Source organism: Vigna unguiculata, chromosome 11, assembly GCF_037176805.1.
Source record: "Vigna unguiculata cultivar grain cowpea cultivar isolate G323 ecotype 2 chromosome 11, ASM3717680v1, whole genome shotgun sequence".
Taxonomy (NCBI): domain Eukaryota; kingdom Viridiplantae; phylum Streptophyta; class Magnoliopsida; order Fabales; family Fabaceae; genus Vigna; species Vigna unguiculata.
In genome coordinates this window covers 47,236,493-47,263,089 of record NC_140802.1, presented here as the reverse complement: position 1 = coordinate 47,263,089, position 26,597 = coordinate 47,236,493, and the positions used below count along the sequence as shown (strand labels likewise).

Here is a 26,597-nt window from a genome sequence, read left to right as displayed (position 1 = left end):
CTAAAAAAGAATCCTAGAAAATGTGGTCATGGTTTGCCTTTTTCAAAAAGTATAAAAATTGTTTTCCGTGTAATTAATTCAACCTTTTTTCACATAGTTGCAATCACACGTTGGAGTAAGTTATCAAACAAATGGACATGATATTAGGGATAATTTGGATTTTTTTTATACTTTTTTAAAATATACGAATGATCATTGATTTTAAATTTTTAAAATATATTAAAAAAATTATTAAAGTAGTGTATTTTTAATGTTACATTATAAAAAAATTCAAGAGAAAAATCGAAGATATTAGTTCCTGTACTTTTGACTTTTCTCATCTAAATTCCCTTTTTTAATCTACGGTCCACTGCATGTCCAATTTCTCTATTAAGGTTTTTAGTGTTGTCTTCTACTAAACATTAAAAACACCATATTTTGATACTTTAAAAATCTTTAATATATTTTAAAATTTTAAAATTAATGATCATCGATATATTTTGAAAGCACAACAAAGAAATACCAACAAAAAAATCAGTAGAGAATCCAAATTCATTCAAATTATTTTTTTGCCCAGTTTCTCTACTGAATTTGTTGGTATTGTCTTTTACTGAGCATTAAAAATACATACTACATTGGTACTTTAAAAATCTTTTTAATATATTTTAAAATTTTAAAATTAATAAACATCAATATATTTTAAAGACACAACATAGAAACAAAAAAAAAATCTTTACAAAAGAATCTAAATTCGAAACTAACTCGCATCTTATTATAAAAGTCAGTGAACATAAGTAAGAAAGACAAATGAAAATGGAGAAGTATGGAAATGGACCAATACACAATAAACTTTGCTTACACTAATTAAGTTGTATTATACATGAATGGAAAAGTTACGAGTTGTATAATCACTTTTGGAAAGGAAAAGTACTTCCATATGCATAGCATTTCATTTCAAAATTGATACTCAAACAATGGACAACTTGCTAAAAAGTAGAATTGTCCTAAATAATGCATTGTGTCCTATATGTGTTTGGAGAATGTGCAGTGCAACCCATCTATTTTCGATTACAAAATATCACAAAGAAAATCAAATGACAATATCTGTTATTAACCAACCAACCAGGACTATTATTTTTGTATTCTAAAACTATGATATTGATTATGTTATATTATAAAATAATTATGTTAGGATCGTTGCAAAGTGAAATATTTGCATTTAGGTAAAAACCAAGAAGAGTTGAATTAATTTTTTAATTAAAATTATTCTTCTTTTGTCAACAATTTACACTTTATAAATTCAAGCTCCATAAAAATATTATAAAACTATTTAGATGAGATATTGATGTCATCTAATTGTAACAATTCATCAATCGTAATCTCATAGAAATGTTTTTCCTCTCACTCGTAGGTTGAACTAATAAATAAACAAATAAAAGATTTATTCAATATAACACCATGTATATATATTAAATGTGTTGAGTTGAGATAATTTAAGTTTTATTTTACAAATACAAAAATAAACTATTTACCAATACAACATACAAAATTATTACATACAATATCATTGTTACTCTGGTAAACTATTTTACATTATTGTCAAAGATACTAGTCAGAATTCACACTTTTCTGACTTTTACATTATAAATTATAAACTTATCAGGAAAACATTAGAATAAGACAATATTAATGTTACAAATTATTGCATAGTTTGCACACGATTTAGTAAGTAGCACAAGTACAATGTTGATACTTCACTTTTAATGTTGTGTAACACAACACAACCTCCATATTTTTTTTCCCTTTATTAAAGCCTATAATCAAAACATTTATTAATAGAGTTGAAAACTCCCATCTTGTATAATTAGTGGGTACGGAACATCAGTGGCAAATTGAGCAAAGTTATGAACTGCAGTATTCTCCACAATCTGGAAAACATAACCATACATTAGAATGATTTTTGGGACAAAGTATAATATTTGTACATGTTTTTTAAGGAAAACGTGTACTTAATAAATATAAATATAAGGTATTTAATTACCTTATCATGGAGATATTTATTTGCCGCTTTAAGTGTTCCCTCCTACAATTTTTAATAATATAAAAATATTAAAGAATTATGACGAGTAAAATATTTGGAAATATATAAAAATTGAACAATAAATTTATGCTAACCTTATCTTTCAATGCTTCAATTTCTTGTAACATGATGTTGGTCTGTTGTTCATCATATATGCGCATACCAATTAATCATCCATGTATAATAAATATAAAGAAAACTTAAATAAATATTTTGATTATATCAAAAATATTTTGCAGTACCTTCATTGAGCGAATATGATATATCCAAGTTTCCAGATTCTTCTCCAACACTTGTAGTTCATCGATTGTCGAGGTCTTGTTTCCACCTCCAAACAAATACCTAATAATTTTTAATAAGCAAACAAATATGAGTATTAGTGTGTCACCCTTTTCCAATTAAGACTAATATACATAAAGTTACGATGTATTTTTATTTATGTATATAAATAATATAAGGTTTAATTAGTAAGATGATATCCACTTTCGTTCAGATGTATCAGTTTGATACCCGTTTTTAAAAATGTGTTAATCTAGTCTCAACTTTTAAAAGATCAGTCTTAATCAGGTCCTTTTCAGACAAAATTACTAAAGTCGTTAACTTAATTCATGACTTTTACCACTAAATTTTAATATAAATATTAAACTTAATTTTGTAAGTCATTTTAAATATTAATTCTGTTAATGGTGTTAATAATTTTTTGCTGAAAATGACCTAACTGGGACATATTTTCAAAAATTGAAATTTAATTGACACCTTTTTAAAAGCAGGTACCAAACTGAAACATCAAAATGAAAGTGAGTATCATCCGACTAATTAAACCGTAACATAATAAAATAAAATAATATAATATTCAATGTTGTGTACCTGATACTCTTTTGCAGTGTTTGGATTTCTTGTTTTAGCAAGTTAGATTCCTCCTTTGCATCCTAGTCAACAATTATGCCATGAACTGAGTATGACTTTCAATTAAAATATATAATGGTAAAAAAGAAAAACTATAAATTGTTTATGATTAATAATGGCATTACAAAATAGATACACAATTAATTTAAAGTTGCACGTTCATACAATATATACATTAATTTCAATGTTCTTACTTCTTGGGTTGTATTTATTCTACTATAATCTCTATCTTTTACATTTCAATCGAACTAATTTAAAATAAAAATGGATCAGGGTAGATGTATGTGTACAGAAATTTTATTATTTAAATAAAATATAAGATACTTAACATATATCTACTTAGCATAAATGAGATGTTAAGTCTAATATAAGCTTATTTTAAATAAGTTGTTTAAATTATCTCATATATTAAATTAAAATGAAAACGAGTATGAAAATCCGAACAAGTAATGGGTAGAGTATGGACCTGTCTTTATATCCAATTTAAAAAATTAGATGTTACATATGTTTTGTATTTAATCAATGTAAATATTTTATGTCAAAATTGAGACATGGTAATAAATACACCTAGAGATGAATTTGTTTGTGATCACTAATCATTGTCTCATTTAGTTATTTGAATACTTAACTTATTTAAGTATAAATTTTTCATTTTTATCTTTTATTAATAATGTCAAAAATTGGTGTTAAAAAATATTTTTCTTTACATATATACATAAATGATGTTTACACAATTTTTATAATTAAATAATTCATTTTTAAAGTATCATCCAATTAAAAAAAATATTTATATGTTTGCTTCAAAATTAAGTATTATTTTTTTTATTATATTTCTATTTATTAAATAATCTATAACTATAAATAAAAAGAAGATTTATTCATAATTTTAATTTTAACTTTTACAATATAATTATTTATTAAATTTTTTAAAATTAATTATTACTTTACATGTTTTTATAAAATTATTTATCTTCTTTCTTTTTTTATTCGTTAAAAATTATTTTTTTATATTTTCTCTATTTATTTTTAATAAATATAATTTTATTTTATATATTAATTTAATAACATTATGATATCTTTATTTACTAATATAATATAATAACATAACATATATTTAAAAAATATGTACATATAATCATGATAGCATTAGAGTATATATTTTTTGTCAGTTTGATCTTTCAATAACTTTTTTTTGTAAATTCGAATAATTATGTATAATAAAAGGTTATTTTTTAATTTTATCATTTTAATAATTACTTTTTGGATTTCAAATAATTATTCACAACAATTTGTTTTATAACTATTCTTTTGTAAAAAAATACTTGATAACTTGTTAATATTTGTTATTTCAATAATTAAAAGTTATTTTATAGTTTAATAAAAAAAATTAAGAAAAAAAAACAATAAAAAGACATGTGTGTAACACACGGTTTATTAATTTTTTTTAATCATCTTATACATGTTATTTTTACACACATATAAACGCTAAACCTTAAAAAGAGACTGAAAAATCTTAATTCATATTATCAAAAGACGAATCTCTCAATTTTTAACCTACCAAATTTTAACAGATTGACCCCATGTTGCGGATTCTTTACCAACCCTACATATTTTTTGTAAAATAAAAAAAGGTAATAAATATTATAAAAGGTAAAAAAGCATTTTTTATGTCAAGAAAAATGTTTCCCTCTAACCAATTTCACCTGTTTTTGTGTGTCAGTGAAATCTCAGTCAAAATAATTATAGTAAATTACAGTGATGCTTAATTTTTTTGAAAATGTATAATAATCACTCTTACGAAAATACAAATATAATATAGCTTTTTAAAAATTAACAAGCTTACAAAGTGCATAAATAGGGTTAATGTAGTATTTTAAAGTGATTAAAAGGATTTTTACAAATATAAAAAGAAGTGTCAAACCCAATATAAGAAAACAGAGGAGGACTCTAACTTAAACTTACTCAATAATTAAAAAACAATAATTGTGAATTGGCATCTGTTTAGTGTTATAGTTACTTATTTATAAGCCAGAATTAAATTAAGAGCAATGTAGTGTATATGACACTTATACCCCTCTACCCTAATTTCTTATCGACCAAATACTTGAAGAATCTAATCTAACCCTGCATGCGACAAAATTAAGTGGACAGGGAACAAAACATTACGTGATTCCTTTGCATATTATAATGACGAGCACATTAAGTTCTTTTGCTGTTTCTCTTACTGTCTTTGCAACTGATGCAGACAAAGCAGAAAGAGAGAGAGAGAGAAATATGTCACACGTACCAGAGGAAGTGGTTCGGGTGCTGCTTCAGGTTGAGCCCCTCTCGTGAACTTCATGTACCTCTCAATCATGCCTTGCATGGTTCTTCCATATTTTCATGCACACGATGAAACAGAGACCATAATAATCGTTAGATATAACGTTTATCACTAGGTCAAAAATTATAATCATTTGTTAGGTGTAACTTTTTTACTTAAAATATGACTCCGATCACTTAACTTTTGTGATTATAGAAGAATTGATGTCACAAAGATACAGCGATGAAAGTTTTATTTGGAAGAAAGAGAAAGAAAAATACCCTTTGGTGGCTAGTTCATAGAGCTTTCCATGGGCGGAGAAAATGAAAAGACCAATTTCAGCATCGCACAGCACAGAGAGCTCCTTAGCCTTCTTAAGAAGCCCCGCTCGGCGTTTGCAGAAGGTGACTTGTCTGTGCACCGGGTTCTCAATTCTCTTAAGCTGAACCTTTCCACGAGCCATCTTATGTTGTTCTTTCCGGTGATGTTTTTTTCTTTCTGTCAGTAGAATTTGGTTGTGTTTTGTGCGCTTCTATGCACACAACCTCCCACTAGTTTGAACTAGCTTCGAGGTTGCTGCAGCAGGTACGTAGTACCCTGTCTCAGAGTTTCTCTCCTAATTTTGCTTCAATTTCTGGGATTCAACATCTTATATATCAAACCACCACATATTATAACATTTCGCCCTCCACGTACCTATGGAATCACCACTCCTTACACTTTTATAATAATATGTTAATGACAAGTAATTTATTCTAAGCAAATGTCACCGCCACCTTTACACCACACTAACTTTTTGTTTAGTCTCTAATATCCATCACTTAGAAGTGTATGGATTCCAATTAATTTCATCATAAATCAAATCAAAGCATGTGATACTAAAGCTGCTTGTGCCCATAGAATATGGTTCATTTTACTAAAATATTTACGCACAAGCTTTATTCCTCATTTCCTGTGCGCAGAACTCTCTCTATATAGATTATACATATCCTGCACATTATGTTATAAATGCTACTCTGTTCTGCACCATGCCATTACAAACTGCTTTTTCCTTGTTTCAACAATGCATTAAATCAACACTAATGTCTTTCCTTGTGGGTCCTATTCTGTGCTAACTCTGACCTGAAAAGTTACAACTTTTTTCATTTGCCATCATCCAAAACTCTTATTTCTCACTCTCACCACAACATTCAACATCCAATTGGTCTGAGATAACAAGTGGGGTACTGAGATTTCTCATATTCTCCCCTCTCAAGTTTCACCAAGCTTGGTAAGAACAGAAAATGTTTGAGATTTGTTATACTACAAGAGTTAGAAACTGAACTCCTGATTCCAAAGCTGCAAACATTGAAGAAATGGGGGTTGGAATAAAACCGGGAATCGAGTAAAGTGGAAGAAAGTTAATCATAAAATGGTGTTGAGCTAAAGTATTATTAAATCATATCAAATCCAGAAACAAATCCCCTGATAGGCTGATATATGTTCTCATGATCATGTCTGTTATGGTGCATTCTGCACTGTACTACAGAACGAGGAATCATATCATATGAATATCAATTTGTAGTCAAAATCCGAACTTTCTTGCATTGGGTCCAATCATTCGAGTTAATTTATAATTTGGGATCGATGGCTTAAATTAAAATTGATCAAAGGAATACTTCTCAAGAAAGCTGAGTGCTAATGAAACTGAACCTTTTTTTTTCTAAATTCTTGCTCATGGCCATTGCCCATTGCTCATAATTATATGCTGACAAGAGATATCATAATAGGACAAAATGGATAAATAGGAATCTAGAGATTTCAATAATGATGCGCGCTGGACTATGTCAACATTTTTCTTCTTCAAAAGTAAGTTTAAAAGAAAACAATATATAAAATAAGTTTTTTTATAAATTAAAATTAAATTGTTTTCTGAATCAATTGGCTAATCCCAAGTATTATGGCTGCTAGGCACTCATATTAGGAACTCAACCTAAAACTTATCAGTTTTATATATGGTAGATGCCACAAGATTTTCATTGTTATTTTTTTCTCAAGGAGGGGCTATAGCATACCCTACTCCAAAACATAATTTTCACAATCACAACTTATTGTCAAAGGGAAAGGGACGTATAAAAGCTGAGTTCAGTTGCCAAATCTTGAGTGAGGCCTTGATGTTTATGTCTGTTGCATTGTTGAACAAAAACAATCTTGCAGCTTCGTAAATTGCTTTTGTTGGATAAACTCTGGATGAAATCACAGTTCTCCCTCCCTGAGCAAAGCTCTCAATGACTGAATGGTCCACCTGAGATCATCATGTTCAAAATTTAAGCCTCGTGAACTTGCATAGTAATAATGTTTTAGCCAACAAAACAATTTTATCCTTGAGCTTAAATGTGTAAGCATTGTTTTGTTCAGAAACTAAATTTATAGTGGTCAAAATAACAGCTGCAACACCTAGCTGATGTATGCACATTAAGTATATGTATCTTATTCAGACTTACCAATACCCTCATTGATAATCTTTCATCACTGACCACTGGAACTGGGCTTCCAAAAATAAGTTTTGAAACATCAGGAGCCATTGAAGACCTACGTTATCCAATAACATTTCATATTCGTTAAGGTTATGTTCTTCTTCTTTTTTTTCTTTTCAATTCAAGTAAGCAAATGAAAACTGTAGTACCTGGTTTCATCAACACAGAAGGAAGATGTTAAACTGGTGGTAGTACTAGAAAGATGGAAATAAATTGGTGTCAGCTCAGAAAGTTGGTCATCTGCAATAGCCAGAATGCCAAATGGTCCCAGACTACTTCTGTCAAAAGCTCCATTTCCACACCCTACATTTTCCTTCTTCTCGGCCTCTTTCGAAACTAAATATTCGATTTCAAATTCAGCAAATATGTCCAACTGAAAAAATTTCAACAAAAATTTGCATTGGTTAACTCTATATTCACAATTTATCATCCAGAAAAACCAAGTGATTAGCTTAATGGTACTAAAAACCTGTGTGGCAGGGCCTATGTCCAGTGGCACAACTGAGCCAGGCTTAACCACAACTTCTTCAAATTCATAACTGCTAAGCCTTAAGCTCTCTATTTCTTCCACCGGCCACTGAAGCAAATGGGCTCTAGTTTTCGTGTCAAACACCACTGTTCTTGGAACACTCTGATTTCCACAAGAAAATTTGGATGAGATCAAATTCATAACATAGCAACCTTCAATAATCAAATCACCACTGTTCTTGCATATAATTAATTTGGCTACACTAGCAAGTGCAGTAAATTGAAATTAGATTCCTTTAAATGAATTCTCTCATCTCAACTTAAATTGGTGTCCAAATTACCTTAATTTTGATAGCAAAGTACAAAACATGTCTTAAATAATTTTCTCAAACATGTTTGGGGCAAAATAAAAAATGTTCCATACCTGAAGAGATGCCCAACCCTTTTTCAAGTCAGCGGTTTCGCTGTCTGATTCGTTGATCCAACCCCACAGGACCCTTCTCTTTTTGTATTGGTCATAAAATGTCTTTGACGCATAGAATCTTCCATAGTCCAATTTCAACCCGATACCCACATCCTCATCCGGGTTATCGGGCACCCATGTATCATTTTCAATGAAGTAGGTCCCAATCGCATAATGATCCCCTCTAGTGTCATCCAAACTGGACTTCAACACGTGTTTCACATCTGGCCCATTTGCAGAAGTATCCAACCCATCAGACCCATTTACTGAAACCGGGTAAAAGTCCACGCACTCCCACATACCCGTACCCGGGACTTCATGCATGTACTGATCATTGAGTTCGTAGTGGATAAAATCTTGGGTTTTATAAACCAACGAAAGACCCGTCTGGTTGATCTTTGACCCAATAGCGATCCTCCATTTGCCATCTGGCCCAATCCACGCAGTTGTTGGGTCACGAAAATCCTTTGGCCCAATTCCCGGTGGGGGCTCCAAGAGCGGGTTATCAGCGTATTTTACCCAATGAATGAGAAGCGGATCAGATAGGTTGGCGGGGTACGCAAGATTTTGGACTTGCACGTTCTGATGGGTGCTACCGGTGTAGAGCATCACGATTTTGCCATCTGGCAAAAGTGTGGCTGATCCTGACCATACACCGTTGATATCGTACCAGGAATCTCGAATCATCGCGATGGGAAGATAGAGCCAGTGAATCAAGTCTCTGGATACAGCGTGGCCCCACGTTATGTTTGCAAACACAGCTGAGTCAGGATTGTATTGGTAAAATAAATGGTACCACCCCTTGTAAAACAATGGACCTGCAACAATTCAACGTTTTCATGTTAAAAAATACGATGTTCATGATGTTTTACAAGAAAAACCAGATTCAATATCTGATTCTGATTAAAACGTGTTGCCCACCATGACCAGAGGTCTCAGCTAAATCTCTAAAAACATGGAGATATTTTTTTATTTTTTTTTAAAACTTATATTTTGATTCTCATCTTTTAACATAGTTTAGTTTGGGTTACCGATTCTTTCTAAGAAATAGATAATTATACATTAATCAATAACTCACTGAACCACATCACAAAGTCAAGAATGGAAATTATAGTATAAGAATCATAGTATCTTTATGCATGGAGTCAAAAGTAAATTGTATCATATCAATCCACTAAGTCCTAATAGAATAGGACAATTTTAGTTCATGTATTTTTAAGTTTGGTTAAATATGTTTTTGTCCCTCAAATTTTAGAAATCTGGAATTAGTCTCATCTTCAAAAATATTGACCAATTTAGTCTTTCATTTTTAAAATTGCATGAATTTATTCTTTTTAACCAAATTTTGTTAAGTTTATCTGACATTTCAAATACATTTTATGATAGTATTTGAATTGTTTATACTGTTTCACACATTTTTTTTCTTTAAGACATTTTTGAAGTAAAGTCATACCAACTTATCTACTTTAATAATTCTTGACAAAAATTGGACGTGCTTTTGGCAAAAATTGAAAGATAAATCTGAAGAGCAATTGGGCAAATGAAAAGACCGTACCGTTAGGATCTGAAGCAGATACAACCGAACACGAGCACAGCAACCCCAACACGACAAGAAAACGCTGTTGATTAGTCTCTTTGTTATAGCAAATGAAAACCAAAAGAATTGAAGAAAAGAAAATGGAGTAACGTGCTTCTTAGGTCTTATTGAAATAAGTAGTAATTTACCCTACACTGATGAAAATTAAAAGTGAATTTTATAAGCCAAAAGAACACACTTAAATATAATAAAAGATAGACAACTCCCAACTAAGTTGGAAAGAGAAAAGAGAAAAGCACTTAAATTAATACTTTATGGTGACGTGAGTGCAAAAAGGTTTAGTTTAGGTGTAGAATTACCGTTCATCCAGTTTCTTTGCGGTTGAAAATGGAAAGCTGTTCTTTGCCACGATAACATGGCATTTGTCCAGTTATATGAACCTTTCTGCAACAGATATGGATTCGACTTTGCTGAAACCCCTTCTGCAACACCTCGAGGATGCAATGGCAGTGACCATGGCAACGCTGTCTTCAGCAGAGATGATTCAAAAGTTTGAAAGACTTGAAACAAATTCAAGTTCACGTATATTCATCTCGTGTATAAGACAAGAAATATTAGTCTATTACCAGTCTGATATGTGTCAGGTTTTACAAAGGGAGTTTCACCGAGGAGATACAATACACCAATGAGATCTGAGTCTAACCATATAAGACACTGACACCACTCTCAACCCAAAACATTAAGACAATGGGTTTATGGGTCTTTATTCTTATATAGTGCTCTACTTTCTCAATTCTGGTCAATGTGGGACTTAAACTCACACTTGGATTCCTAACAATATCGGATAGAACAGAATGTCTAATAAAATTTACTACGATAGACTCTAACTTGACTCTGATACCATATTAGAAGTGGATTTTAAACTTAATTCAACCCCACAAAACTAGCTTCTAAGGTGAAGTTTGCACTTCAATTTAAAATAGATTTAAAATAAATTTAAAATAGATGGTTATTAATGTATTTTAAAGACACATCAAAAGAATAACACAAGAAAATTTAGAATCCAAATTCAAACTTTTACCTGTTTGGACTTTGAGTTAACTCTGGTCGTGAGAGGCTTCTCAATATTACTTAGGAAGGGTTGATGGCTATGGAGGCTTATGACGAGTGCAGAAAATGACATGAGGAAAACGATGGAAAGAATGAAAATAAGACCCTTTTGTGTTCTTCCCCCACTTTCCCTTGTTAGGGAGCTTGGAGGACTCAACAATGGAGTTTTTGGATCAGTGTTCATTGTCTTTGCCTTCATAGAACTGAATTAATAAGAGCAATTTATGACATGGTGAAGCTCATATATATATATATATATATATATATATATATATATATATATATATATATATATATATATATATATATATATATATATATATATATATATATAGACACAACTGTGAAAAAAAAATGGACACGTAAGCTTCTTTAATTCTTATGGATATAGGTTTATATATTTATGCATGGATATAGGTTTCATCATAAGACAAATTCAAAATCCAACAGTTTTTATTTATGCACATTTTTTCTTAAGTTTTCTTCATTTTCTTTGTGTTGAAATAATTAAACTCTTTTATAAACTCGTTTTTTGATAAAACAGTAAGAGAAGAAGAAAGTTAAAATTGTCTTCTTAGAAACTAAAGTTATTTCAAGGATAAGATAGTTTATAAAAAATATCTCTTTTGAAAATTGTACTTTTATATAAAAAAAAAAAGTCAGATTTTGTTTTCTAAAAAATCTTCCTATATCCATAATATTATCTTTAATTGGGATAGTTATAAAATTAAGGAACTAAATTCTTACTGAATTCTTGACCATTCATGAAACAAATGCAGCACGTAACTTCATATTGAAATTTTCATTTTCTTGGACGGCTATATTGAAGATTAAAATAATACTATAGTTATGTAGGTCAAATAAATGGTTGAAAATAGCTTATAAAAAATTCAATGTAGACACTGCTGTAGTTTTAGCTTACAAAATTGGATTACACAGTTTTTTCGAATTTTCTGAAATTTATCTTTTTCATTTAAATCAATCGCAAACGTGTTATAATATATATTTTAACTGTTAAAACGTTCTGAAAAAATTATGTATTCAACCTTCTTTCAAAAGTAAAAGACTTTGTATTTTTATGACATAAATTGTACATAAAATTAATTCATCTGTGTTTTTATTCCTCTTTTAGCATGAAAATGTTATTACACCTATATCTTAGTCAACTTAAAAATAATTACATTAGTGTTTGAAAAAAAAAACTAGATCATAACATAGTTAATTGAGTTGGACTTAAATTATAATACTTTTATAAATAAAAAACTCAGCTTTTTATATTTTTTTTCAAATAAATTCAATGGGGATGGTGATACAGTTGGCTAGCACGTAGGCCTCATAGTTTTTTAATTTATTTTCTTAAAACATATATTTAAACTAAAATATTATTATTAATTATATATATATATATATATATATATATATATATATATATCAAAACAATATTTATCTAATGAAAATTAAACAGTTTGGTAATTTGAAAGTGAAAAACCAATAATACTTTACATTATTAAGATTTGGTGGATAATAATAATATAAGTCAGTTTTTCTGCTGAATTTTTTTATTGTCTTTTACTAAACATTAAAAATATATTATTTCGGTATTTAAAAGTAATTTTAATATATTTTAAAATTTTAAAATTAATGATTATCGATATATTTTGAAAACACAATAAAAAAAATATAAAAATCAGTGAAAACACAGTAAAAGAACAAGGAAAAATCAGTACAAAAATTCAAATTCAATAATTTAACCTTCAATGTAAAGATGTTTTGTTTTTTTAACCATACAAAATGCTTTCGAATAATTATTTTAAAAGTTAATAAACATATCACAATCATATACATAAATGACAATATAAGATTAAATTTTACAGTGCAATAAAAATTTTACTTTATAATTAAACTTATTTTATGATATTACAATTTTCACTACTAGTAAATAATATTTTTCTACCTTTCTACTGTTCAACTTATACAGCTTGTAAATTTATTGTACAACTGTATATAGCTTAGGTAGTTACGGCTAATCTAGTAGTGTACAGTTATATTATTTGGCAGTTACTGTTTTCCTCACACGTGAATTTTATTTCTATATAATTATAATATTTGTGTTGTCTAAAATTCCAACACTATCTATTTTTACAAAAATCCATTTAAAAATTAAAGTTCTGAAACAAATACGTAACGTACAGACGTATATATATACCATAACTTTAGTTAATTCCAAATTTGAATGTTTTTGTTAACTACGGTAGTGATGTCGTACATTACACAAATACGCCAAGTTGCTACCATTCTCTATACGTATTTAATTTTTATATATGTTAGATATTATATCACACTACAGTAAATTGTGGTAGAAACATTTTGACCAAGGACGTGTCCTACTTTAACTTACATTTTTTTTTCAATTCATATGTTGCGTGCAAGACACAATATAAAGTAAAATCATATTATAGGTACAAGAAAATAATATGTGACATAGGTCAACGGTCTAAACTATATTTCAACATAATTTTCTTTTATTTTAATTGCATATATTTTACACTTATTAATGCTTATATTTTTTAGTATATGTTTTGTAGAAAAGAGAGAAGATTGTAGAAGAATTGAAGATAAAGGGCAATCAGGTAATCCTTGTGATTTAAGAACTTTTCCTCCTAAATTTCTTCACCAATCTCGTGCATCTTTTTAAAACTCTTCAGTCTTAAAAATAAAATACTTTTCACCTTTTTCCAACTAAATAAAACAGAAACAATAAATATATTTATGTACATATTCACTTGGGTTCTAGAGATAGAAGTATTAGCCAAAGGAATCGAATATAAAATACAACAACTCAATAAACTAAAGTACTCAATCCTTTCTATTTGATGACTCAAATGTTTCTATTAGAAATTATCTCCGAAAAAATTCACAATTCGATAAAGAGATTTTTCCCTTTCTAGCACTTATTATGTCTTTTCTCACATATCAGTAAAATTAATCGTCTACAACAAGTTTAAGTCTTTAAAAGTCAGATTTCATACCTTGTACAATACATTCAAATATATATAAAAAAATACAAAAAAAAAACTGTATAGATTTATCTTATACTAGCAATTATAAGATAAATTATAAATTGAATTCTGAAAAAAAGACAGCACTGAATGAATCTGATCTTTAAAATCTGTATAGTTCAGAATGTACAAGTTCTTACTCCTCAGTTCTAAAGAAGTAATGTTTATTGAGCCATGCTTTTTCTTTTTCTAAAGTTTACAACTGTAATTGCTCATTCATTTTTCGGCATTTCTAGCACACAATTATTACTCATTCTGATTTGGATACAGACAAGACTCAAGATCCCAAGCATTTTTTTTATCATATAATTTAAATTATTGGACTGCAAAAAAAAAAAAAAAGGAATTACCTTCTTTTTCTTTTTCTTTTCAATGGCAAAAAGGGTAATAGCAGACATATAATCAAAAAGGCTACAATAGATATATTACATCATTTAAACTATCACGATACATGCAAAATAATTAACAAATGAATGATGTCGCATTTGTAACCCCCATTTTAGTGGTTAGATAGAGTGATCAAAACTGAAGCAGCAATGATTAAACATCAATACATTTTGTAATGAGAGGTGGGAAAAAGAAAAAAAAGAAGAAAAACTCAGCACATTCTTTCAATTCTTGAAGATATTTATAATTGAGGCAGGAATTTACAGCTAGCACAGAAGTTTTGAGCAAAACAAGTGGGTAGCGACACAGACAGCAGTGTTGTACCATAAGAGGGCTTCTCTGTGCGTAAAACTGCTCCAGGAAACCACTTTGAATGTTTCCGAGAAAACCAAAATCGAAAAGGCTGTTTTTTTTTTTTATGATGTACTATATTATAGTATAGCAGAGTATATTCTCCTCTATAATCTATATAAGACTTTTTAAGGAGTTTGATTTCCACAACACAAGTGACTTGAGAAATTCCATGACCTGTGTATACATACCAACATAAGATAAATTTACGTCAGGACCAAATGACACCAACATGAACAAGCACAAAGAATTAGTACAACGAAATTGAACAAAAAGAAAATTTTCAAACAGCTTATGTAAACAGTTAAAAGTGAGATTTACCTCTGATGGATCACGAAGAGAGTAAACTGCGTTGCTTTCTTTCGGTGATGAAGACACCAAGATCCCATAACCTTTATTCCCCTCTCTCAAAACCTGTAACAGATTGTTTGGAATCAGTATTCAGGTAATCAACAGAACAAAATGAAAGAGAAAGTGAAAAAAAAAAAGGAGCAAACCATTAATACTACCTTAAATGCATCTTCGTCAGTCCGATCATCTCCAATATATATAGGAAGCACATCATCACAATTGTTTAGCCCTGAAAAACAATATGATTAATATCATTTACTGCAATACAAAGAACTGTGATCATTAAAGGAAAAAACCATATCAATAAAAACAGAAAAGAACTCACCAAGTGACTCGAGTAAAAACGTGACAGCTTTTCCCTTATCCCAGTTAATCACAGGTCGGATCTCTAAAACCTGGAAAATAGTAGACAGAAAATAATTTGTAAACTGAAAAACATCCTTTAGAAAGCATTTATTAGTAGATTCTCCAAAATAATGAGTCAAACTGTTGGCTTTGGCCATACAAACAGTACCTTCCGGCCATGAGTTAAGCGCAAACGCGGATAGCCCTTCAGAACATCATGAACACGTTGTCCCACCACATCCCAATACTGTATCATTAAATTCAAAAGAAAAATAATTACAAACATAGAACGGATAATAAGTTTGGAAAAAGGCAAAACAAGTTAGCAGAAAATTGTTAAGCGTAAGAGCAGAAGCCTAAACCTTTTCATCAACATTCCGGTAGTGCACAGATACGCAAAATTTATTGTTCTCTACTTTCGCACCTTTAATGTCTTTCGTACACTCATCAAGAGACTTGAGGACCTGCCCAAGCAAGCGTCAATCAGGATGTCATGTTTTCAATGAAGAAAATATCTTGAAAGATGATGATTCATGGTAGATTATCAAAAGCTTACCTCATTAATCATGGGCAGAAATTCAGCAGCGGGTTGGAATAAATTTACTTCCTTACCCTGTAAATTTTAGAACAATTCATTTAATTAAAAAAAAAACTTTAAGAAAGAAAAGAGATTGGAAAGTGGGAGAAAGCTTTCATAAAACATGTCACAAACTTCAGTCCCAGTACCCGCTTGTCTGTAGACCTAATGCAATTCGGGTGATTATCAGATTCAGATTGTCTAACAGGGCCAATGATGTCCATCCCGTGACTACCAGCGTAGTAGAGTTCTGTTAGTCCTACAAATTGATATACCTGAGCCAACGGGGTGATAATAAAGTTAGAACCAGCACGACAAGGAAGCATTTTTTTTTATAAGAAGTACATGCAGGCGCAGTGGCGTTCAGATAGATGAGCGAATTTGAAAATAGATAGGAAAATGTTTGTATTTTCTAAAACCTGCTCAATTACCTTGTCACGACTTCTTCCACTAATTATTGCTGTTGGAAAATACTCTGCCACCTTTTTAACAGCAGCACGCATCTACAGAGTTTACAGGATCATAATTAGCCAAAGAAGAATGAAAAAATAAGCAAAACAAAAGGATGTTATTGATAGTAAACCCAAGGAGAGTCCATACATTGTCCGACATGAACGCACAGTCAGGATTATCCACAATTGGGGAAAGAGTTCCATCATAATCCATAAACAACGCAATTCTTTTCCCTTTTGCATAGTTTGTGATTTGATCAAAACATGTAAGAGCAGATGGGTATTTTAGCTGTGAAATTAACACATGAAAAAAAAAGGAATAAATAACCACCTTACACCTGTGAAATTCAGAAACTAACTAAAAGGGGATGTATGTAATACCAGCCAGCTAAAATAAGCAGCAGCAGTATCAGAGTCAGATGATGCAAACCCATGGCTAAAATCCTTTGTTATCTTCCTGGCTGGAGGTGAAGATGATTTCATGGCATCCAACCAACCACTAGAACGAACATCTTCAAGGATTCCTGTTTTCTTCCTTGGGATAGTCAATAACATTCCATGGGTAAAGGTTGCCCCGGAATGGGAGTAAGGCAACAAACTGGAATGCACACACAGCCTAGACTTTGTTACGGGTGCAGAATCAGTGAGAACAGGAGTATGATTCGACTTCAAGTCCATGGGATCCAGGTTTCAGACCACTTTACAGTCCAGTAACAATGTAATAACTTTAAGGAGTATTGAGCACTGATCAAACTAATTTCTATGAGATGTCCACTTCACCCTACTCTTTTATCAATAAAAAACCACCTCTTTAATGTTTTCTTGTCACTGCTCTTGGGGTAACAGTCCATCAACTGCTGAGCTCCTGAAAATAATGATCATATTGATTTACTTTGAAGTACTTGAACATCTGATGACAAGAATAATTTAAACAAATGGAAATTTTGAGTTTGAATCCACTTGTCCTATCAACTAGCAAGGTAATAAAAGAGTTGCAGGCATGTATTGGAAATCATGATTTTTAAAAATGAAAAAAAAAAAATATAGTTCTAAATAATAAGCAGCATCCAATAGAAATAGGAAAATTTGTAGGTCTGATGGATGTGAGAGAAAAAAGGCACAGCAAAATGCTATGATCAATATTCAATCAATAAATACCAAAGATGCTAGAGATGTATAGAAGTTATACTATGAAACACATGAAGCAAGCAGATGCAAGAATGGGGAGCAGGAAGCGGAAAAGTGAAGGCAAACAGCTTTAGGAACCGGTGTTATAAAAAGCATAATTATATAACACATTTAATAACCATTTAAATAATAAAAAGAAAGGAAGTATTATTGATTGTTCCTATCATTTATTTATTCAATAGAAGGATTCTTCTTATCAATGATTGGTCCAAAAATGCAATTCACTAAAATCCAAATAAAGACGTTAAAGGGTCCATCCTACATGTAGTGAGCTACATACATACACAAAGCACAAGTTGGCCTTAATTGACAGCTAAACATTATTGAGGTTACCTTGAACTATGGTTGAGTAATACATAGGTGTTAAGATCATCATGTACATTCAAGTAACTTGTAAAAGAAAAGGTTGAAAGAGCAAAGGCATCAATGGCAATTGTATGCACTTACACTCTTTCTTACTTTTGTAATTAGAATATAAAAAAGGAAACAATCTAGCCAAAGGGAAAAGGAAACGATTAACAATTCTTTGACTTTATTCCCGATTGTTGGTTATAAAATCGTACAGCAACAGCAGCTAATGAACAGAAGAAATAGCATAAATTTCCCACCATATTGACAAAAACAGACACTCGTATGATCAAATGTCAAGTCCTCCTCCAGATTCGAATCTTTCCATATAAACTCAAATTCCCAAACTTTACAGGGATAATAAAAAAACCCCATTTTAAGAAGAAATCGAAACACAATATATTGTTCCACGCTTGATTACTAAAGGGTGCTCCAGTTCTGGAAAGGTTTCAATCAGTGCGAACTGAACACGACAACGATGAATGCTGTAGATATTTATCAAAGAATGGACAAACTACTTATATCTACTACAGAGTAACAACTCAATAAATATGAAAAATGATAGAAATCACTAACAACGACTACAACATCACGCAGAATAAATATGAAAACAAACTAAACACTGAAAAAAATCGGGAATGAAAAAATCCAACCACCACTAATATCAACAGAAAGGAAGATAAAAAATTTCAACAGCTTAAGTGTGCTAAGCTGTCAATGATTAATGAACAATTAAGAAAATACTGATTTCCTGCATAATGTAGAGTGGTACTACCCCACTCAATGGACACGGAAGAAAACAATACCATATGCAACCACACAACTTGGGCCTACAAAGAGTGGGAGTCAATAATACAAATGGACCCAACACATAAAGATTCTGCGATGAAATAGACAAACTGACACAGAATATCAATAAACAATGACAAAGAATAAAAATTTTCCCAAACTTTTTAAGGTACATTTCCTTTAAAACGAAACGTAAATTACAAGTATTTCCAGGGTTTAAGTTTAAAAATACTTCGAAAGACAACCCAAGACGGGGAAATCAAACAGAGAGTGATGTAGACTTGAGAAAATTGACCTTTTCTCATTTTCCTTTATATTTTGCATTCTTTTAAATGGTTCACATTAGTTTACACGATGAGGACAATAAACAATTAGACTAAAAAAAATCAAGGGTGTAAACAAAGAACATCACATCAGCACAATCAAAAACAGCTCCAGGGAAGACAAATCATAATCAGTAGTCGACAGCACCCATCTTACGGTCGGGAAAAACTCAAAACTGAAAAAACCGAATTAACCAATCATTCAAGGATCGGTCAAAGTAGAATATGATTAACTACAAAATAAAATAAAATAAAAGAACAGTTTTTCAATCAAAATGAGTTGAAAAGAGAAAATGAAAAGTTGGCTTGGAATGCTACATTCTGACCAGCGCCCAAAACTTTGCACGATATTGAATAATTATCATTATTATTACTATTATTATTATAATAATTATAATAATCGCTAAAAGAAAGCAACACCAATCATTCGCAACTCAAAACGGCACCGACCCTTTTGAATGTCAAACGTTCCACCCAATCGGAATCGAAACAGAAAGAAAAAAAGGGAAACGAAATAAATCGGAAGCCAGAAAAAAGAAAGAAATGAAAAGGGGCAAAGAAGAATGATGAAAACATGTTACCTAAAAAACGAGCTCCAAGAACGGGAAGAAAGAAATTAGATTGCTCATGAATCTTCAGAATGCAGTTTCTCGACGAATAATCTTCAAAAGCGAAAAAGAAGGAGCAGTCAGAAGAGGAAAAAAGCAAAATAAAAGACACGCGCACAGTGATATTTTTGGTTTAAAGGCCAACAAATAAATAGGCTATAATTTTTGAATATGAAAAGAAAAAATAAAGAGAAAGAGGTAGAAAACCCAGAAAGGAGACAAAAGGCACAACTTGTAGTTTGGCAGAAGCTAAAAATGGGGTAAAATTATGGGCAGCCAAACAGGGACAAAGAGACAATAGGGAAGGCAATGCGTTAATTTGTACTTTCGGAGAGAAACACGAAATCGCGATAATATTCACCTGAGAAAATAATAAACAAAACAAAGAAAATGGACGAAGAACGAAACCCAAAACCAAAACGGTGCGCAGAGAGAAGCAGCGAAGCGAAGAGAAGAAGAAAGAAAATGGTAAATTAGAAAACGGGTATTTATAGCGTTTCGCTTCTTACCAAACGTGCTTTACAAGAAAACCTTCCTTGGTTCGGTTGTGTTGAATTGGGAAACACCACCAATAAAATACGCCCCCCGAAATCTCACACTCCATTCCACTTTCTCGTCCCCGCGCGTGCTCTCCACTCCCCAACTCCAAAGCCGGCAGCGCGTCACCTCTCATGACGGCGCGTGGGTTCCTTATGATTAACGCATGACCGAAGTACGAAAAGCGAAGATTTGATTTCATTGGTTCGCGAACCTCTTTTTTAATCAGATAATAAAAATTGAGATAGTGGGTCCCGTAGAGTATGTGGAGACACGTGGCGGAGGGAAAGCGCGTGAGGACACGTGTAAATGAGACGAGTTCGACGTGGCCACGTTGGGGTGCGGGGCCCGCCACGTACGTGGGGACGACGTGTGTGAGCGTGTTGTCGCTTTCGAGGAACGAGTGGTTGTCTTCGGTGACGGTGGGCGTTGTCGGAAACAGCCAGTGAGATGGTCCCACGTGGCATGGGTGGGGTCCACGTTGGGGCAAATGATGGCCTCATAATGGGGTGAAGTGGCATGGGATGGGCCTTCATGCAGCGGTCGATAATGTCAACCCCAATCAAAACGACACGTGTCTACAGTAACAATAAATAATGCTGTCACTTTTTTCAAACTTCACACCTATTTTTTTCTTCTACTACATTCATTTTTATTTGATACGGAAGTAAAAAGCGTGATTATTTAGAAGAGAAAGAGAAATAAAATAATAATTTTGTTACAAAAATTAATTTATTATCGATTTTATCAATATGATAAAATAAAAAATACATAATAATTTAATTGTTCAGTGAAGATGGTGTTATAAATTAAAAAAATTATAGTTTGATTTTTATTTATTAATTTTCATCTTTTATTTTCTAACGTGATTTAGTGTAAATAATTGATTATTTAAAAAAAATATATAATGATATATTAATCAATGATTCATACTAAATAATGAGATGCGTACAGAACATCAAATAAATCTAACCAAATTTAATTAAAATGACTAAATTCACTTATTTCAAAAGATAAAAGACTAAATTAATTTAAAATTACAAATTGTACTAATTCCAAAATTTACTAAAAAGTTAAAGTACTAAAAATATATTTAATCTTATTATTATCATAAATTAATATCCGATGCAAGCGTGACATCAGATATGGCAGAAAGTTTTGAATCACAGCCATCAATTTGACAATCAACGGAAGGATTGTGGTGTGTGTGTGAAAGCTCTCCTACCGTCAATTTAGTCTATTGTCTCCATCAATTACTCACACATCACGGTTGCATTCTCTCTTATTTCAATGCAAACGTTGGAAAACACACTTTCCACATATAAGGCCACAAGCTCTTGTGTAATTTTTTTCAAACTTCTATGAAACACTCGAATAGAATACATGCATTATAGTCAACTAAAGAATTGCCATAAGAAATAAGTATACCACAACATTTTAATAATTAATACATCAATAAAGGATCTTGTCATTTAATTCCAATCCTTATACACATTTTTATAATTTTTCTTGTTTAATATCACTTATAGCATTCATATTTGTCAAAATTATTCAATGTAATATTTTATTTCCTTCATGATTTTTATATATGTTCAAAACAGTGAATGTTATTTTTTTTTTCAACTCACACGCTTATAAAAATGCATAAGTGTTATTATTTTGAATGATTCTAAAAATATTAAATATTGTTTATATATACACTAATATTTTTAATTGATTTTGACACTGCAATACCAACTCAAATTTAAAAAAATTATATATTATTCCCACACTAAAATTTTAGTTTTTTTCTTGGAACATATATCGAACATTTCGTTAAAATCAATTAACACATCTTAGATATTGTTTGTTTTAAAACTTATAGTTTTTGTTACAATTTTGAGATAATATATTTGAAATGAGAGAAAAGATGAAAGTGGGGATGTTTGATCAGGAAAAAAATGTGGTGACAAATTAATGGTTTTGAGAATTTTTTCTTTTTTTTAAGTTTGTGATGGGTTTAATGTAAAATATAATAAATGTAAATCATGTTAAAATAAAATGTCACTTATTATTTTATATAAAAAAAATTAAAATAAAATGTGATCGGTAGAAAATTAAGTTCAAATAAATTGTGGGTGAGTGATTAGCTAAAGTAAAAATATTAATATGAAATGTGGGTTATAATTTAAATTTAGAAAATTAAAATTGAAAAAATTATATTAAATTAAAATGTGGATGTTTTGTGAAAAAAAAAAACAAAAAGAGACAGTAAAATTATGCCATGCAAAAGAGAAGGTATTCTTGTAATTTAAGATATGCTGACGTGACTTTCTAAAATCTGTATTCTAAAATCAATACAAAACACTTCATATAAACAACCTTAATATTTGCATTTTTGTCATCAACTGCAATAAATCACTTCAACAACACACAACATAAAAATGTATTGAAAGGTTAAAAGAAAAAAATATATATTTAAACTCCTTCAATCTTATTTATTAGACGACATGAAATTATTTGATATATTAAAACAATAATCATTTATATTGAAAATGTATTAAAAGTGATGATTAAAATCATTATGTAAATCTCGAATTACCTATCTTTCTTTTAACATATATAGATAAATAAAGGGTTAAATATATTTTTTTTCCTTAATTTTCAGTGAATTTTGAAATTAATCCATTTTGAAATTTGAGATCAGTCTAATTTTTTATCTTTCGAAATATGTGATTTAGTCATTTTAATCAAATTTTATTAGGTTTATTTAATGTTTTGTATGCATTTCAGGATTGAATTTTAGTTGTTTATTCTGTTTGACATATTTTTCCTTTAATGTTAAGTCAAATACTATTACGAAACGCGCTTGAAATATTAAATAAATTTAATAAAATTTGATTAAAATTATTAAATCTATGTATTTCAAAAGATGAATAACTAAATTGGTCCAAAATTTGGAAGTGAAGTAATTTCAAAATTTACTAACAAATAAGGGATAAAAACATATTTAATCTTTAAATATAATTAAATTTGAAGTAGTGTCTTTTTAACTTTTTTTTCTTCTCTTAAAATAACACAATTTTGGTGAAATGAAACTTAGACAGTGTCGTAAGGTTGAAGGAAAGATTAAAAGAACAACGAATTTGTATATTGAAGGCTTAGATCTTATTTGAATTGATCTAAGGTTGGTAAAAAGTCCACCATTGTTGAAGCTATGCCTTACTTCAAGACGATGAAATCATGCTTAAGCGTGATGCAGAGTCACGTTACCTCACACGTGGTGGTTGTAACGTTATACTAACATTTAATTAATGTGTTGATGTTAATTATAAACTTTACAGGCATTATTAATATTAATTATAGTATCAGAAATGACGAGTTCAAATCCACCACTGATTTTTTTGGTATTGTTCTCTATTTATTATTAAAAATATACTGAGTTGACATTTTAAATATTTTTTAATATATTTTAAAATATTAAAATGAGTGATAATCTGTGTAGTGTATTATACATACAATAAAAAAATAACACCAAAAACTAGCGGAGAATCCAAATTTAAAAATGACATATTATGTTTAAAGATAATTTTTTTAAGTGGATACATGTTATTTATGAACATGACTTTTTCATCGAGACAGTGGATATTATGTATCCATTATTCATAAAATTACATAAATAGTTTTTAGTAAAGCAATTATATTATTAAATATTTCAAATAAGATTTGTTTTTCATTTGGGCTATCGAAAGTTAAAGGTGATTAAAGTGAAATTATCACTTCATGTGAAGTTATGATAGAAGAAAAATATCAATTGATTTTTTTTTTAATTTGATTTTATTTGGTATCATTTATTTGTTTTTTTCTTGTGTTTTAAGAGACCGATTTTATTTAGTTTTATGTTATTTCGAATTAAATAAATAATTTATATTTATATTTATATTTTATTGATAATAAAATGAAAAAATATTTTCATTTTATTTTTTTAAGCACACATAAATTCGTGGGTATATGTATTTTTTATATAAATATACATAAAATTGATCAATTAATATATTATATAAAAGAAGGTTTTTGGGACCAATAAGTGAATTACCAATTTCTAGAAAGTTTTAGCTTATTTTTTATTTTTTTAGATTGAAATTCTTCCCCACTTTCTTTGCATACTAATGATATAAATCAACTTATTAAATAATGATAAATTAACTTACCTTTTATTTTTAAAATTACAACTTAAATAATGATATATATATATATATCAATTATTTAACACAATTTTTATTCAATTTCTTCTTTATTTTCCAAAAGAAAAACAACCTACGAGAAAAAAAGTTCCAAATAAATCATGTTATGAAATGTAATTAATAAATAACCCGCAAAAAATGTTCCAACAGAAACTTCCACAAAAAATATTAGAAAGATTCACAAAAAAAATATACTTTCAGTTACCTTCTATGTTTATAAAGTAATTTTTAGTTTTTATTCTTTGCAAGTTTTTTTACCTTTTGATGTTTATCCAAAACTAAGAAATAAAACAAACTATGACTATATTTGAGAAGTTCGGAAGTAAAAATATTTGTTAACTAACTTATAAAATTACAACTGTTTCATAAACATGTTTATATGATATTTGTATATATTTTTGTAAAATATAATTTTACATCATTATAGTTTTTTCAATTTAATGTAAACTCCTAAATTTAATTTAAAGATCAATTACTTTAATTATTTTTTTCAGTTAAAACATGATTTACCATTAATGTCATATTCTTTTTTCCATACTTTAAAAAATAAGAATACAGAAAATCTTAAATGGACGCAACATATCACTTTGTTGTTTCCATTAACAAGGCAGTATCTTATTAAATAGGATAAATAAAATTTGCCTCAGAAAAAAAAAAGTGAGCTGAAATTAAAAGCATATTACCAGTTGAAAAAGTATCTAAAAAGTTGGGTATTAAAATAAAGTCATTGTTTACTAGTATAGATTTAATAATGTATTTAATGAAAAATAGTAATTAAAATATTTGTGAAACATATTTAAAAAAATAAACAAATATTGAAAAGGTGCAAAATAATAAAAATGAGTTAGAAAGTGATAAATAAAGGTATCGTTAAAGGTCAATAATGATGGCAGCTCACTGCCAGCTAGCTTCTGCAGAATTGTGTAATATTTTACAAATGTTGGGAAACAGATTATAGAAATATTATTGTTCAATTATATCAATGGTTTACAAACTATAACATCTATATCTAGTCCTAGAAATTAACAGAGAAAAAAGGAATAATTTGTTAGGAAAGAAAAAATCTGTAGCAGAACAGCAAGGAAAAAAATTCCCTGGCATTATCATAATCCATTATGTTTTTCAGATATTCTTATATTAAATTACACTTTCATAATTAATATGCATGAATGTTAATTATCTGTCATGCATATGAGTGACGATATTTTCCAACTTAAAAATATGTTTTAAAAACAAAAATTAATACACTGCAACTTATGATCAATAATGATTCAACAAAAATAAATATTTTGACTTTATTATCAATTTCAAAAATAATAAATTCGCATATCCGGAAAAAATACTTTAATGAAAGCATCTTATATCAATAATCTGTTTCAATTAATTTAAATAAAACTCATATTAGAACTTGCTTTCATTTTTTTTTCCTTTTGGTGAGAAGGAATTAGGATGAAAGCTTAGAGAACAACTCAGTGCCACTTAAATCATGAATGAATGAGACATTTCAACCGCAACACAGCAATACAACAACTCAGGCAATGGTCAAACTGCACAGAATGCATATTCTCATACCATAAAAAAGCAACATAACAACGTGCCAAGCAATAATCACTAAAGTACAATGCATGCAATCTTTTCAATCTACCAATCTAAAAATGTTTTCAATTTACTCTAAAATTGAGGGAAAATACTGATGAA

At 29.6% G+C, this 26,597-nt stretch overlaps 3 protein-coding genes across 6 annotated transcripts; all 3 read right to left on the bottom strand.

The window, feature by feature from the left end:
- Positions 1 to 1,635: 1,635 nt before the first annotated feature.
- AGL12 (AGAMOUS-like 12) lies at positions 1,636 to 5,958 on the bottom strand. The gene is made up of 7 exons (XM_028053137.2): positions 5,549 to 5,958; positions 5,253 to 5,334; positions 2,927 to 2,988; positions 2,302 to 2,401; positions 2,155 to 2,196; positions 2,021 to 2,062; positions 1,636 to 1,907 (listed from the first exon to the last, which is right to left on the bottom strand). Exons 1-7 carry the CDS (start codon positions 5,728 to 5,730, stop codon positions 1,812 to 1,814), a joined length of 606 nt encoding a protein of 201 aa, XP_027908938.1. The 5' UTR covers positions 5,731 to 5,958; the 3' UTR covers positions 1,636 to 1,811.
- A 1,266-nt stretch (positions 5,959 to 7,224) lies between these two features.
- On the bottom strand, positions 7,225 to 11,578 carry LOC114168355 (beta-fructofuranosidase, soluble isoenzyme I-like). Its single transcript, XM_085668412.1, has 8 exons — positions 11,354 to 11,578; positions 10,611 to 10,779; positions 10,270 to 10,278; positions 8,676 to 9,532; positions 8,253 to 8,414; positions 7,933 to 8,156; positions 7,751 to 7,838; positions 7,225 to 7,551 (listed from the first exon to the last, which is right to left on the bottom strand). Exons 1-8 carry the CDS (start codon positions 11,558 to 11,560, stop codon positions 7,348 to 7,350), a joined length of 1,920 nt encoding a protein of 639 aa, XP_085524538.1. The 5' UTR covers positions 11,561 to 11,578; the 3' UTR covers positions 7,225 to 7,347.
- A 3,448-nt stretch (positions 11,579 to 15,026) lies between these two features.
- LOC114170658 (trehalose-phosphate phosphatase A-like) lies at positions 15,027 to 20,667 on the bottom strand. 4 transcript variants are annotated; one of them, XM_028056182.2, is made up of 13 exons: positions 20,649 to 20,667; positions 20,113 to 20,193; positions 17,265 to 17,748; positions 17,032 to 17,172; positions 16,863 to 16,934; positions 16,581 to 16,706; positions 16,411 to 16,467; positions 16,217 to 16,318; positions 16,024 to 16,101; positions 15,835 to 15,904; positions 15,668 to 15,738; positions 15,480 to 15,572; positions 15,027 to 15,335 (listed from the first exon to the last, which is right to left on the bottom strand). In XM_028056182.2, the coding sequence occupies exons 3-13, from the start codon at positions 17,559 to 17,561 to the stop codon at positions 15,273 to 15,275; spliced, it is 1,170 nt and encodes a 389-aa protein (XP_027911983.1). In that variant the 5' UTR covers positions 17,562 to 17,748; positions 20,113 to 20,193; positions 20,649 to 20,667; the 3' UTR covers positions 15,027 to 15,272. The 4 variants fall into 4 exon arrangements, with proteins under 4 accessions (XP_027911983.1, XP_027911982.1, XP_085524537.1 ...); XM_028056181.2 differs by lacking the exon at positions 20,649 to 20,667 and adding an exon at positions 20,501 to 20,632; XM_085668411.1 differs by lacking the exon at positions 20,649 to 20,667 and having other exon boundaries at positions 20,113 to 20,270.
- Positions 20,668 to 26,597: the final 5,930 nt, after the last annotated feature.

Bases quoted from the DNA above. Each gene is read 5' to 3' on its own strand.
- AGL12 (XM_028053137.2), bottom strand. From the start codon at position 5,730: ATGGCTCGTGGAAAGGTTCAGCTTAAGAGAATTGAGAACCCGGTGCAC. The intron at 2,402-2,926 runs GTACACAACATT...AAAAATTATTAG, and splicing joins ACACTGCAAAAGAGTATCAG to GTATTTGTTTGGAGGTGGAA. The intron at 2,063-2,154 runs GTTAGCATAAAT...TAAAAATTGTAG, and splicing joins TTGAAGCATTGAAAGATAAG to GAGGGAACACTTAAAGCGGC.
- LOC114170658 (XM_028056182.2), bottom strand. From the start codon at position 17,561: ATGGACTTGAAGTCGAATCATACTCCTGTTCTCACTGATTCTGCACCC. The intron at 15,739-15,834 runs GTGAGTTCTTTT...ATTGTTTTTCAG, and splicing joins GTTTTTACTCGAGTCACTTG to GGCTAAACAATTGTGATGAT. The intron at 15,573-15,667 runs GTAGTATTAATG...AATCTGTTACAG, and splicing joins CTGACGAAGATGCATTTAAG to GTTTTGAGAGAGGGGAATAA.
- LOC114168355 (XM_085668412.1), bottom strand. From the start codon at position 11,560: ATGAAGGCAAAGACAATGAACACTGATCCAAAAACTCCATTGTTGAGT. The intron at 8,415-8,675 runs GTATGGAACATT...TGTGGAAATCAG, and splicing joins AGGGTTGGGCATCTCTTCAG to AGTGTTCCAAGAACAGTGGT. The intron at 7,552-7,750 runs GTAAGTCTGAAT...TGATGATCTCAG, and splicing joins GATTATCAATGAGGGTATTG to GTGGACCATTCAGTCATTGA.